Here is a 14,268-nt window from a genome sequence, read left to right as displayed (position 1 = left end):
TTCCAAAAGTCTATTTAAAACATACTTTTTTAGGCTTGCTTTGAATAGAGTAGGCAATGCTTAACTGCTTAACATCCAAGTCAGCTTCTGTCTTTGCCCCATTTTCAATTCACTTCCTGTCCCAGAGACACTACAGGAAGTGAGAGGAGATCTCTTTATTGTGAGGAGAAATTACAACTTGGTTATCCAATAGAAGATTTCTTTTCATTTCCTGTTCCAGTGACAACTGTAAACGTTGGCTTTTGCATTCTGTCCCTGTGATAATTGTGTGCAATTAGAAGTCACCAGCAGTACAAGGCTGACGGGGGTTCTGAGTAAAAAAGGAGGATCTTTGTACGGTTTCGTTGTAGGTTTTGGTTTGGGGGATTATGGGTATTAGAGGACAATTTTTTAGGAGTAGGGTGAACATTATTCCCCCCAGTACTTGGGCTCTGCGTGAATATAGATTATAGGTTTATATGTGTTGAATGCATTCTGTTTCTCTTGTAGGATCTCAGCTATAACCAGCTGGCAGAGTGTCCCAGGGAGCTGGAGAACGCCAGGAACATGCTGGTTCTTAACCTCAGCCACAACAGGTGAGAGGTCAGAGGTCAGAGAGCTGATGCTGCCACTCAGTAGTATAATTAGTCTTATGTCTATCTGTTCTATGTTCTCCCAGCATTGACAACATCCCCAACCAGCTGTTCATTAATCTGACCGACCTGCTATACCTGGACCTGAGCGACAACAAAATGGACAGCCTGCCGCCCCAGATGAGGAGGCTGGTACACCTGCAGACCCTCATCCTGAATAATAACCCCCTCATGCATGCCCAGCTCAGGTCAGACCGCTCTACTGTATGTTTCAGTAGGGTGGCTTGGTGTTGAGAGTATTTGATCATAATTGCGACTCTGTTCCTTTTAACAGGCAGCTTCCGGCAATGGTGGCCCTGCAGACTCTGCATCTAAGGAACACGCTGCGAACCCTAAACAACCTGCCCACTTCCTTAGAAGGCCTGACTAATCTATCAGGTAACGTACTTCGAGGGGCCTTCGTCAACGGGCTTTGGGCTTGTTTCAAAGGAGTCAGTTTAAGACGCTTCTGAGATCATTCAGAATTCATTGACGGGGGTGTCTGACCTGCAGCGGACCTCCTTTTGACCGGCTTCAAGCAGATTGCGTTCCTATGGACTTGTATGGGAATGCAAAACCCGCATGAAGGGAACAAAAGCCCATCTAACCAGGTCCTCAGTTCAAGTTTTCACTCGCATGTTTGATTTCATGTTTGCTGTTCCCTCCCTTCCAGATGTGGACCTGTCAATGAATGACCTGAGTCGGGTTCCTGAGTGCCTGTACACGCTTGCCAATTTGAAGCGCCTAAACCTCAGCAGCAACCAGATCGATGAACTGTCCCTGTGTATCGACCAATGGATTCATTTGGAGACCCTCAACCTGTCCCGCAATCGGCTGACCTCACTGCCGGTATGTAAGCCGATCCATCATTCAACTTCTCCTTTCTTAAAGCAAACCTGACGCTTTAGTTGCTTACCTGACCAGAATGGAGTCGGGTGTTGAGACGATGCAACTCCAGCGTGCATAAGCAAGAGTTGGGTAATCTGTGGTTGCCCAGTGGTGGACCCAGAAGAAGACCCGCTGAAGATATTAGCGGCTATGAGTGGTGGAGGGGAGCCCGGAAGTCACATTGCTGGAAGAGGACACGCATGAGGTTAAGGATGCTGTAATGTGCACATATGCATGTTGGCACACTTGATCTTTGCACATGTTGAAGCAAATGTGTTGTGGATGAGCCGTTATATTCCACTTTAAATGCTGAATATAGTTATACATGTATGGTTGCAGACATCTGGACTGTAGAGTTAGTACTGCTATAGTTTGGTGTATTCTTATTCCCTGCCTATGCTCTGTTTCCAGTCTGCTATCTGCAAGCTGTCCAAGCTGAAGAAGATTTACCTGAACTCCAACAAGCTGGACTTCGATGGCATCCCTTCAGGAATCGGCAAACTCGGCATCCTGGAGGAGTTCATGGCTTCTAACAATAACCTGGAGCTGGTCCCAGAGAGCCTGTGCAGGTAATGAGGATGCCGGGTTGTCATGGAGATCTGGAGAACATGAAAGGAAGGAGGTTGAAGCTAAAACCCCTTAGGCCCCATTCACACTGAGCGGTTCGTAAATCGCGCGTTTGTCGCGCGATTTGCATTTTGCGTGATATTGCGCAAATGCTTGTATTGAGCAAGCTAGAATCGCGGCAAAATCCGCTCCAAAAAGGGCCCTGCTGTAGCGACGCACGACCCGCGACAGCGACGGACAGAGCCCCATTGCCATGCATTGGAGAGCGATATCGTGCTGTAAATAGCCGCGATATCGCGGGAATTACCGCGCGATAAATCGCTCAGTGTGAATGGGGCCTTAAGGTCATGTGGGCCCGAGGGTCAGACCTGTACACGGGTTGGCAGTGTTGTAGTTTGTGTGTGGTGTTTGGAAGCAGCTTGAAGAGAAGAGTGATCGGGCTTGAGTATTACCAGTGTTTTAGTGCATCAGTCACTTACAGCGGGTGTCGAAGGTAGCCATCATGGCTTTGGGTGCAGTAAGCAGTGTCCTCTCTGTCCTGCTGGCTTTGTATCATTTCTTTTATACCAGTAAAACCTAATTTCTTCTCTCCAGATGCAGCAAATTGCGCAAGTTGGTCCTAAATAAAAACCGCCTGGTGACCCTGCCCGAAGCAGTCCACTTCCTGCCAAACTTGGAGGTGAGTGTCATGGCTGATGTGCTGGCTGGCCATTCTGTTCTCCTGCTTTGTAAGATGGCATACTTCTCCTAATAATAGACTTCCCTGCAGTACTGTGTTCTATTATACTTCAGGCAACACTCTATAGCCAATGGCAGTCGTTCTCCTGGAACGGCTTATTTGCATATCTTTACAAGGGAGCGCTACCTGGAGGTTCACTTCATATACTTGATGCTTTAGTGAAAACTGTCGGTCAGCCTGCATGATGCTTTGACCTCTAGACAACTGCAATATGTGACGCCAAACTTCCAGTGGTGTGAGAGCATTCATCTATATTGCTCTCTTTCCCCACTCCATCTTTTTCTCTCTCTATCTATCTCTCCATTTCTTTCTCTTTTTTTTCATTTCACGAGCCAGGCCAATTATTTGACTGTTACCGGTGTGATAAGTTAAAAGTTAGGGTAACCCCATTCTTCTCCTTGATTCTGATCTTGCCACATAGGTCCTCGATGTGAGAGAAAATCCGAGTCTGGTGATGCCCCCCAAACCAACTGACCGCACGTCCGAATGCTACAACATCGATTTCTCCCTGCAGAACCAGCTGCGGCTGGCGGGAGCTTCTCCGGCCACCGTTGCTGCTGCTGCTGCCGCCGCTGGGGGTGAGTCGAGTGAGCCCCGTCCAGTCCCTACAATTCTGAAATAATAAAAAAAATAGCCAAATCTATTTGTAAGTGAATTGTAATCTCCGAGCAAACCCTGCTTGGTTATAGAGCGGGCAGCTGACAAAGGATTGCAGATGGATGGGTATACCTTTCTGGGAGGGAGAGACGCTGTCACTCTGCCCTCAATGCAATGATTGACACTGGTGTTGATCAGGGCCGGATTTACTCTCCCTGCCGCCCCAAGGCCAGGTTCCGCAATGCACCCCCCTCCCTGCCAATCTCCCCCCCCCCCATCAACGGAGAATAGCAACCGGATGGCAGGGGCAGCAGGGTTAGTTTTTATTTTATTTTATTTTATTTTGTTACTTTTTTAAATTTGTAGCTTATCGTTTACTTTTTATTTTTTATATATTTTTTTCTTATTTTTTACTTTTTAATCACCTTTTTTTAAATTTTATTTTAAGAATTTTTTTGTTTTTCACTTCGCTAGCTCCTGTGTGATAGCAATAAAGTTAACAAGCCCCTGTGTGATAGCCTTTGTAGCTGACAGGTTCTCTTTATTGACCCTGTCACCTCCAATACAGGAGTTCTAGCACAGCACTGTGCTGGAGCTCCTGTGACAGCTGAGATGGGAAGAGCACAGCTCTCCCCTCTCACTGTATACACGGAGCGGCAGGGTTAGTCTTAACCCTGCCGCTCCGCTCCCTGCATCGGCGGCCAGTGAGAAGAGACTCGGCGGCCGTGTGGAGGACGGAACCAGAGGAAAGAGGTAGGTGCGGGGGTAGTGGGGGAGGAGGAGAGGACGGACAGGCTGCACACATTTTACACGTGATCGCCACGACATCGCCGCAATCACATGTAAACGAACAAGCGGCTTCCCCACACTACATTTGGTCCTGCCTTCCCAAAGCAGGACTAAATGTAGAAGGCAACTTACCGCCCGGAACTTTATGTTCCGGGCGTCGGGGGATTCCACACCGCTGCCACCCGAGGCCTGGCCTTGTGGGGAATCCGGGCCTGGGGTTGATTTACTAAAGTTGAACCGGCTGTTCACTTTGCAAGGGCATTTTCTTTTCGCTTGTTGAATGAAGTGAAGCTCTGTTGACTTCTGTCATCCAATCGGGTATAAGCAAAAAAATAAATTTTTATTTGACTTTCTTTGCATGTGATTGGGTGTTCTTTGCAAAGTGAATTTTCACCAAGCTAAGCCTATTTGCCGTAAGTAAATCAACCTCTGTGTCTCTCCAAGTGCAAACATAGGGAGAGAATGCCAAATTGCGCCCGTTTGTTTTTTTGACGACAATACGTTCTGCCTAAAATCGTGTCATCGTTCTCCAGGCAGCACCCCAAAAGATCCCTTGGCCAGGAGAATGCGTCTGCGGCGCATAAAGGACTCCACACAGGACGACCAGGCTAAACAAGTGCTGAAGGGGATGTCGGATGTGACAGAGGAGAAGAATAAGAAGATTCAGGTGAGAAGATTCCGGATGTCATAGAAAGACGATGATCTGATAACCCCGCAGAATCCTGTATTCTGTTTGTAGACTTTTCCCCAAACTAGATGTTAATTTGTACAAATGATCAGCTTCATGTTCCGTGTATTCCTCTGAGATATACGACCTTGTATGTATCTTGCTGTGTTGGGTTATTCTGGGATATCTGCAGTGACTTGTTACATAAAGCAGCCTGTGATTCGTGTTTTGCTGGACATTCCCCGGTCTCCATTGACATTGAGCATTTTGTGTTGTGCTCTGCCCACAGGAAAACGGTGACATGAAATACACCGACCTCAAGACCCGCCGGTGGGATCAGGGCCTGGAAAAGCCCCCGCTGGATTACTCCGAGTTCTTCTTGGAGGACGTCGGGCAGATTCCCGGCAACACCATCTGGCAGATCGAGAACTTCATTCCGATCTTGGTGGAAGAGGCGTTCCACGGGAAGTTTTACGAGGCCGACTGCTACATTGTGCTGAAGGTGAGTGCGTCAATGCTTCTACCATTGTGCTGGGGCAGAAAATCCGACAAGGATACCCGAGTGATAATATACATTGCGGAGGGCACAGCTTTTTTTTTTTTTAAATAAAGTTTTTATTGACTTTAAATGTTACATACAACAAATACAAATAACAGGAAAATAGGTGGGTAGACAGGGCCACATGCAATGTTACAGATGGAGTAAGGCAAGTTATCTAACAGGTCAAGTGAGGGGGGGGGGGATCCCCTTGGGACTCGGGTGCAGATGTAAATCTTGATGGAATGGTAGTCGGATCCCGTTAAGCCTCATGTCAGGATGGAGAGGATAAATAATAAATAAAAGGGAAAGAAAAGAGAGAGAAGGAAGAGATAGTTTACCATGCGGTACCTCACGTTTGTAGTTATCTACGTTTGAACTCCAGTATGTGGAGGAGGCGACCGATCATCGGTGGTAAGCTCAGAGCGATTTGAAGTGATCTGTATCCATGTAGACAGCCAGGGCATCCAGGTGGCATCAAATGCTGCGTGTCTATCGTGCAAGTGGCCCGTCAGCATCTCCATGTGCACAATGCGACAGAGCTCCCGTATCCATTCCTTAACAATCGGGGCTCTGGTAGAGTTCCAGTGTCTAGGGAGTAAGGGAGCGAGCTGAAGAGACAAAGAAGCGTAGTAGGTCTTTCTTAAAGTGGGGAATGGTGCCTGAGAAGATGGAGAGTAGAGCAGCTTTGGGAGCGGGAATAAGGGGGGACCCTGTGACCTGTCGGTAGATCTCGAAGATCTGGTCCCAGAAGGATGTGATCTGTGGACAGGCATCCAGCAAATGTGGAGAAGGGTACCATCTTGTGAGGAGCATCGCCAGCAAAGTGGGGGAAGATCCGGGAAAGATGCATTGTAGGAGACTGGGACATCGATACCATCTTGTCAGAAGTTTGTATCCCGTCTCCTGCACTGAGGTGGCTAGGGATATTTTATGCGTGAAAAGGAACGAGGCCTTAATTTCTTCATCAGAGAATTCCTGAGCGATATCATGTTGAGAGTACAGCTTTTTACTTGTTCGATCATTTGACCTCATGTATGTATTGATTGAACACATCTACAGTTATCTTGCTCTTAGCTGCACTAACAGCTAACAGCTTCAGCTCTTCTGGGAAGGCGTACACAAGGTTTAGGAGTGTGTCTATGGGAATGTTGGACCATTATGAGGTCAGGTACTGATGTTGGAGGAGAAGGCCGGGCTCGCAGTCTCCGCTCTAATTCATCCCAAAGGTGTTCTATCGGGTTGAGGTCAGGACTCCGTGCAGGCCAGTCAGGTTCCTCCACCCCAAACTCCCCCATCCATGTCTTCATGGACCTTGCTTTGTGCACTGGTGCGCAGTCATGTTGGAACAGGAAGGGGCCGTCCCCAAACTGTTCTCACAAAGTTGGGAGCATGAAATTGTCCAAAATGTCTTGGTATGCTGATGTCTTAAGAGTTCCCTTCACTGGAACTAAGGGGCCAAGCCCTCCTGTTGTTATTGTTTTCTGTTTTATTTCTCAAATAAATCCCAATTGTTGTTCCTCTGCAGACATTCCTGGATGATAACGGATCACTACACTGGGAGATCTATTACTGGATCGGCCAGGAGGCTACCTTGGATAAGAAAGCTTGTTCCGCTATCCACGCTGTCAATCTGAGAAATTACCTGGGTGCCGAGTGCCGAACCATCCGGGAGGAAATGGGAGACGAAAGCGAGGAGTTCAGCCAGGTGAGACAGAATTACAAACCCAATTCACCAATTGAAAAGTAATGGCGTGTTCTGTTCATATGTGTGACCTTTGTGTTGGCCCTGCAGGTGTTTGACAACGAAATCTCATACATAGAGGGAGGCTCAGCCAGCGGATTCTACACTGTAGATGATGCGCAGTACATCACCAGGTGGGGGCAGCAGAGAGCTGAGGGTGTTGGGTTCAGATACATTGCAGTATGTTTATCTTGCTGAAGTGATCCCTTCTTTCAATGTGCCAATATCTGCTTTTATATCCAGACTGTACCGAGTCTACGGCAAGAAGAACATCCGCCTGGAGCCAATGGCACTGAAGGCCTCCTCGCTGGATCCCCGGTTTGTACCCCATTTCACCCCTCACTGTAATCCTAACACCCACCTCTGTGATTGGTAGAGTCTTACCGATCTGTCACCATGTGTTACAGGTTCGTCTACATGCTGGATAACGGTCTGGAGATTTATATCTGGAGAGGATCCCAAGCCACGCTGAGCGGCACCACCAAAGCCAGGTAAGAGGTCTGCTTCCCTGTAGAGTCTGTTATTAGATAAACACAGGGAGCCTCTATGACAGAGTGGATAGGAGGATCAGGAACCACCTTAGAAGGATGGAGGACTAGCTGTAGGAGGATCAGAAACTCTCTATAGGGGGGTCGGGAGATCACTGTAGGGAGATCAGGGCATATGGGCATACACGCCTCAGGGTAGATTGCTGTAGTAGATTGGATGTTCAGAAGTAATGATCTAATCTGTAGCAGGTTTCCGCAGATATTTCCTAATCGGGATATTTCTTCTCATCTCCTTCAGGTTGTTTGCTGAGAAGATCAACAAGAACGAGAGGAAAGGGAAGGCGGAGATCATGCTGCTGACCAATGAGCAGGAGGTCCCAGAGTTCTGGGAAGTCCTTGGCGGGCAACCAGAGGAGATTAAACCCTGCGTTCCGGATGACTTCCAGCCTCCTAAGCCGAAACTTTATAAGGTGCATAAGAGAAAACATGCGTGCATTAAATCAATGACATCCCTGGAATAAAACATATTTGTATCCAGTGTAATGATACCCACCTACATGCCGCCACACGTTTTCTTACAGGCACCCACTCTGCAAGCCTGATTTCAGTTGGTGTGTGGTAGCTCAGTATAAATACAATATTCGGGTAACTTTAGCATCTAATGAAAAAAAAACAACATCATGGGGTGCATTTATAAAAAACTATTTGCAGATCACTTTGTTCTGCTAAATTGCATGTACATTCGTTCTGTGTGAATTGATGTTCTTGGCATATTTTCTTTCCAGGTCAAATGAAATATCAGAAAAATACAGCATTATGGCCACTAGATGGAGCTGAGCAGCATAGGAAATGTATACTACTTCCAGATGCTCTTCAGCTCCATCTAGTGGCCATAATGAGGTATGTTCCTGTTATCACATTCGACCTCGAGAAAAAATATGCTGATAACATTAGTTTTTGCCTCCAGGGCGAATGGCTCTGCAAATTGTTTATAAATACAACCCAATGACTTGAAGGAACCCATAAAGCAACTAAAGGCTGTTAATAAATTTTTGCTGGGTTTGATCCATATTGCCTTCTCTTTCGTGTCCTCCCAAGCATCTCCTGTTTTTGTCCTGCAGGTTGGACTGGGTCTGGGCTATCTGGAGCTGCCCCAGATTAACTACAAGATTTGTGTGGAGCACAAGAAGAGGCCAAAGATTGACCTGATACCTGAGATGAGGCTGGTAAGAAGCTGCTAACCAATCTCGCATGGATTGCTGGCTTACTGGTAGAGGTTTTATTGGGACGATGCAAGAATTAAAATGTTTCCATTTCTGTGTAGATGGTGATACTGCCTTGTACGCAGTGGGTTTCACTGATGCAGTGGGGTCTATACAAGAGTTTAGGTAGCTTCTGGATAAATGCATTAAGGTTTGCCAAAGGCAAATGGTGACATCACTGTGCTGTTCATAGCATGTGCAAAGAGTAGAGCTGTGGGAGGGACCAGCAGGTCCCACCTACTACAGGAGGGGGCAGAGACAAGACCAGTCACCCTGCACAAGGAGAGAGAGCAGCAGTGAGCGGTCTTTATTACAGAAGGGGGCGGAGACAAGACCAGTCACCCTGCACAAGCAGAGAGAGCAACAGTGACCGGTCTTTATTACAGGAGGGGGCGGAGACCAGACCAGTAACCCTGCACAAGGAGAGAGAGCGCAGTAGTGAGCGGTCTTTATTACAGGAGGGGGCGGAGACAAGACCAGTCACCCTGCACAAGCAGAGAGAGCAACAGTGACCGGTCTTTATTACAGGAGGGGGCGGAGACCAGACCAGTCACCCTGCACAAGGAGAGAGATCAGCAGTGACCGGCCTTTATTACAGGAAACGCCTGCACAAAGGCAAAGTACTGGAGTTGGTTAATGGTGGATCACTGTACAGATCTGTAAGAAAAAGGATGCCAAGTAAGACTGCACATGTATGTACTACTCATGTGTATTAAGACAATATTTGTTCAGGCCAAGGTTCACCTTTTAAAAAGTATCAGCACAGCTTTAAAATCATTGTTAAATCCCTCAGGGGACCAAGTGCATGTAGCACTTAGTTCTGTTCTGATCCATGGTGTGGTTTGTGGTTGCTGAACTAACCCGGTCAGGACACTATCTACAAGGAGTTTGTACGTTCTCCCTGTGCTTGTGTGTGTTCCGGGTACTCCAGGCTCCTCCCACTCTAGAGACATGCTGGAAGGTTAATTGGCTCCTCTCTAAATCGGCCCTGTATGTATGTATGTATGTATGTATGTATCTATGTATGTATGTATGTATGTATGCGATGTAGGGACCTTTGATTGTAAGACCCTTGAGGGCAGGGACTGATGGGAATGTGCACTGTGTAGATTGTCGGCGCTATATACATACCTGTAATAAATAAATAGCATGGTCAGCAGTGCGCCCTCCTCCCCACCCCCACTGTCCGACCTCACTGCTAAGAATCTATGCTGGATCTTTGCTGCACATGTGCCGAGGTAACTTTTGCTCTTTCCACACAGGAATTTATAGAAACATCTGCTCCTGGTATAAGGCTCTTTGCTAAAATACATCGGCAGTGACGGGATGGGAAAACTCTCTTCACATTTTTCTTTTTGTTTCCTATTCTCCAGCTCCAGAGTCTGCTCGACACCAAGTCCGTGTACATACTAGACTGTCACACCGACGTCTTCATCTGGATCGGCCGCAAATCCTCTCGCTTGGTTCGTGCGGCCGCTTTAAAGCTGGGGCAGGAAGTGTGCGGTATGCTGCACCGACCAAAGCACGCCATGGTGATCCGCAACTTGGAGGGTACAGAGTGCCAGGTACACAGGCCGTACATGTGCCATGAGGGATTTGCTCCATGCAGTCCCTACCCGAGCGTGGAAAACAAAACGCAATGTCTTCTTTTTATAGGTGTTCAAGTCCAAGTTTAGGAACTGGGATGACGTCTTGAAGGTGGACTACACCAGGAACGCAGAGAGCGTGGTGCAGACTCAAAATCTGGCCGGAAAAGTAAAGAAAGATGCAGAGAAAAAGGATCAGATGAAAGCCGACCTCACGGCGCTTTTCCTGCCTCGCCAACCACCAATGGCTGCTACCGAGGTGAGAACCAACAGCTTATAGGTTTACACAACCCCTCCCCCCCTCTGGTGGGTTCTCTCATGGTAAAATATACTGCAGGGTTCAGCTGTTCATGCAATCACTCAACAAGACTTTCATTCTTCTTTTTTTTCCTCTCCTTTTTTTCTTTCCTCTCCTTTCTTTCTTCACTCCGTTCCATCTTTCTTTCCTTTTTTTTGTCTTTCCGTTTCTTCCTTTCCTTCTCCGTTCGTTACCTTCTTCTTCTTCTCTTTTCCTTGCCTTCTTCTTCTCTTTTCCTTGCCTTCTTCTCCTTTCCTTGCCTTCTTCTTCTCCTTTCCTTGCCTTCTTCTTCTCCTTTCCTTGCCTTCTTCTTCTCCTTTCCTTGCCTTCTTCTTCTCCTTTCCTTGCCTTCTTCTTCTCCTTTCCTTGCCTTCTTCTTCTCCTTGCCGCCTTCTCCTTTCCTTTCCTTCTTCTCATTTCCTCTTCCTTGTGCTTCCTGAGAACTTGCTCAGCTGGTATTCAGGAAAAACACTCTCTGTGATTACTTGTCTGTGAAATCTCACAGACCAGTTATAGTAACTTTAGAACATGGTTCGAGGAGGGATGCGGTCATGTGACTCTGTGCCAAGAATTCAAGAAACAATTTGGTCCATGGGGCTTAATTCATCTTGCATCTGAACCCAAGAACCAAAATGTAATGTATAGCAGCTTACCAGTGCTTGGATATGATGGCTGCATTAGTTTTGTTCTTTTTCAGGTTTTCTTTCCTCCTCCTTTTTTTTTCTTTACCTGATGATGATCCTGGTGTTCCCAGGGTGACAATGCTAACTTCCTGTATATCGTATTCTATGGAGAAGCAGCGTTGTCACCCTAGGGCAGGAAATTGTGTTAGGATTAAAGAACACCTTCCCCTCTCTGCATCTCCATAACAAAGGGGGAGTCCACCGAGGTACAATGGGCTGATAACACCGCAGGGTGCACAGATCCGGATGATTTCTGGCAGGATCAGATATAACAAAACACGTTCAATATCTTTTATTTAGCAGATGAGAGACGTTCCTCCTTATGGTTTTACTTCTACTTGATTTTTAACCACTTTGATACATAAATGCCAATATGGAGTCTTCATATTTCATCCGCAGGCTGAGCAGCTGATGGAGGAGTGGAACGAAGACTTGGACGGGATGGAGGGCTTCGTACTGGAGGGGAAGAAGTTTGCTCGCCTGCCGGAGGAGGAGTTTGGTCACTTCCATACAGAGGATTGCTATGTGTTCCTGTGCAGGTAGCTGACATAGGTGGATTATTCCTCCTCGTATACAAAGGACAGCGCCTATCACAGTGCAGCTGAGCTAACGCTGTATAGATATTAAACCCACCTTTGCTTAAAAATCCAGTCCTATACACTTTTAGGAATGGTCTGCCTACAGGTGCAGGTGTTTCAATTAGAAAGGCAATTATAGGAGAAGGCTTCTTAGACCAACTGTCCATAGCCAACCCTTGTATGGACCACGCTTGGTATGCCAAGATGTCCGATGCCACTTAGATATTAAGTGCTTTGTATGAAAGATGCGACTATATTGCTGTGTCAATGTGGTTCACATACAACTGCTGCTCTTTGATCGCAACCTCAGCACTCCAACTGTTTAGGAACTACAAGTCCCACGAGGCATTGCAAGACCCTGACAGCCACATGCATGACTCCCAGAGACAGAGGCATGATGGGATTTCTTGTTTTACCACAGCTGGATTACCAAGGTTGCTACACATGGACTAGAGGTTTAGTTTGGTCATGGTTAGATTGAACAACGACCATGGCTGACCAAACCCAATGCAGAATTGGTATTCAGCACTGTCCCCCCCCCTCCCACCCCTTCCCCAGCATCCCCCCCACAACCCTGTCCACCATACAGTGCTCGGTGGAGATGTAGCACCATATAGCATCTGGTGGGAAGACCACTTGGGTGGATTGTTGGCCACTGCATGATCTTAATCAGGGGCAGGCAACCTCGACATTCCAGCTGCTGTGGAACTACAAGTCCCATGAGACATTGAAAGACTCTGACAGCCACAGGCATGACTCCCAGAGTCATGATGGGGTTTATTGTTTCACCAAAGCTGGTATGCTGAGGTTGCCTACTTCCCCTGATCTAGAGGTTTAATTTGGTCTTGGTCTGTGTGAACAGTGACCATGGCTGACCAAACTTATTTTAGATTGGGTGCCTGAAAAAGAATGATCAGGTGGGTTGATATATTATTGCGCAGCTCCACCCCTATCCGCCATACAGTGCTCAGTGGAGATGCAGCGTCTGGCGGGATAACCCGCCTGGGAATATTAATACATACTCGTGATTTAAGCCCCCCCCCCGAACCCCATGTCACATAAGTTGTGTTCAGAATTCAGCGACCCCTTTTATTGGTCTTCCAGATACTGGGTTCCAGTAGAACACGACGAAGACGAGGGGCAGAAAAGCAAGAAGAGGAAGGTGAATAAAGATGGTGACGAGGACGACGAGGATGAGGAAGAGGAGGAGAAGCAAACGGAAGAAGACTTCCAGTGTGTGGTCTATTTCTGGCAGGGCAGAGAGGCCTCCAATATGGGCTGGCTCACCTTCACATTCAGCCTGCAGAAGAAGTTCGAGAGTCTCTTCCCCGGGAAGCTGGAGGTGCGTCTCGCTACATACGAATCGCATTCATTCCCATGATGCTTTGCTCATTCCTCCATTCTTACATCACTGCGTTTTTCAGGTCGTCAGGATGACTCAGCAGCAAGAAAACGCCAAGTTCCTCTCTCATTTTAAGAGGAAGTTTATTATTCACAAAGGGAAGAGGAGGACGAGGGACGTCGGCCTCCAGCCGAGCCTGTACCATGTGCGGACCAACGGCAGTGCGCTCTGTACCAGGTATGGCGGATGATCGGGAAGAGGGATCACGGAGGGTTCTGTGCTGTACAATGGTGGTGCCTGGGTGCCTAATGGGAAGTATATCAAGAGAGACCGTTACTTTGCCTGTTCATGGGAAAGTGTCTGTGCCATTGTTGGGGAACGTGGCCGTATTTCTTTAAATCTGACCTCTGGCCTTCCCTTCAGTCTTCTATCTGACCTCCGGCCTTCCCTTCAGTCTTCTATCTGACCTCCGGCCTTCCCTTCGGTCTTCTGTCTGACCTCCGGCCTTCCCTTCGGTCTTCTGTCTGACCTCCGGCCTTCCTTTTTAGTCTTCTGTCTGACCTCCAGCCTTCCCTTCAGTCTTGCACAGTTGTACCGACTCCTCTCCTGGACTGGAATGGCTTCCTCTGATATTACTGCACACTGGGAGATTGTTGGGGAACGTGGCCGTATTTCTTTAAATCTGACCTCTGGCCTTCCCTTCGGTCTTCTATCTGACCTCCGCCCTTCCCTTTTAGTCTTCTGTCTGACCTTCGGCCTTCCCTTTTAGTCTTCTGTCTGACCTCCGGCCTTCCCTTCGGTCTTCTATCTGACCTCCCGCCTTCCCTTCGGTCTTCTGTCTGACCTCCGGCCTTCCCTTTTAGTCTTCTGTCTGACCTCCGGCCTTCCCTT

At 47.6% G+C, this 14,268-nt stretch overlaps 1 protein-coding gene across 2 annotated transcripts in view; it reads left to right on the top strand.

Moving 5' to 3' along the window:
• Nucleotides 1-14,268, top strand: part of FLII (FLII, actin remodeling protein) — a 30,174-nt gene that overhangs the window by 10,223 nt on the left and 5,683 nt on the right. The window contains exons 5-24 of one of the 2 annotated variants that reach the window (XM_018569312.1): nucleotides 490-575; nucleotides 659-820; nucleotides 907-1,010; nucleotides 1,285-1,460; nucleotides 1,911-2,068; nucleotides 2,661-2,745; nucleotides 3,227-3,383; nucleotides 4,725-4,858; nucleotides 5,148-5,360; nucleotides 6,925-7,104; nucleotides 7,192-7,274; nucleotides 7,384-7,458; nucleotides 7,548-7,631; nucleotides 7,927-8,098; nucleotides 8,750-8,854; nucleotides 10,264-10,455; nucleotides 10,547-10,735; nucleotides 11,857-11,996; nucleotides 13,140-13,377; nucleotides 13,460-13,614. In XM_018569312.1, the coding sequence (XP_018424814.1) occupies nucleotides 490-575; nucleotides 659-820; nucleotides 907-1,010; nucleotides 1,285-1,460; nucleotides 1,911-2,068; nucleotides 2,661-2,745; nucleotides 3,227-3,383; nucleotides 4,725-4,858; nucleotides 5,148-5,360; nucleotides 6,925-7,104; nucleotides 7,192-7,274; nucleotides 7,384-7,458; nucleotides 7,548-7,631; nucleotides 7,927-8,098; nucleotides 8,750-8,854; nucleotides 10,264-10,455; nucleotides 10,547-10,735; nucleotides 11,857-11,996; nucleotides 13,140-13,377; nucleotides 13,460-13,614 (2,888 nt within the window). The remainder of the gene's footprint in view (nucleotides 1-489; nucleotides 576-658; nucleotides 821-906; nucleotides 1,011-1,284; nucleotides 1,461-1,910; nucleotides 2,069-2,660; nucleotides 2,746-3,226; nucleotides 3,384-4,724; nucleotides 4,859-5,147; nucleotides 5,361-6,924; nucleotides 7,105-7,191; nucleotides 7,275-7,383; nucleotides 7,459-7,547; nucleotides 7,632-7,926; nucleotides 8,099-8,749; nucleotides 8,855-10,263; nucleotides 10,456-10,546; nucleotides 10,736-11,856; nucleotides 11,997-13,139; nucleotides 13,378-13,459; nucleotides 13,615-14,268) is intronic. The other variant, XM_018569313.1, reaches the window with a different exon arrangement.

The sequence above is a fragment of the Nanorana parkeri genome, unplaced genomic scaffold (genome assembly GCF_000935625.1).
Source record: "Nanorana parkeri isolate BGI_ZX_2015 unplaced genomic scaffold, ASM93562v1 scaffold1320, whole genome shotgun sequence".
Taxonomy (NCBI): Eukaryota; Metazoa; Chordata; class Amphibia; order Anura; family Dicroglossidae; genus Nanorana; species Nanorana parkeri.
The sequence above is the reverse complement of the archived record's forward strand: the minus strand, read 5'-3'. Positions and strand labels throughout refer to the sequence as shown.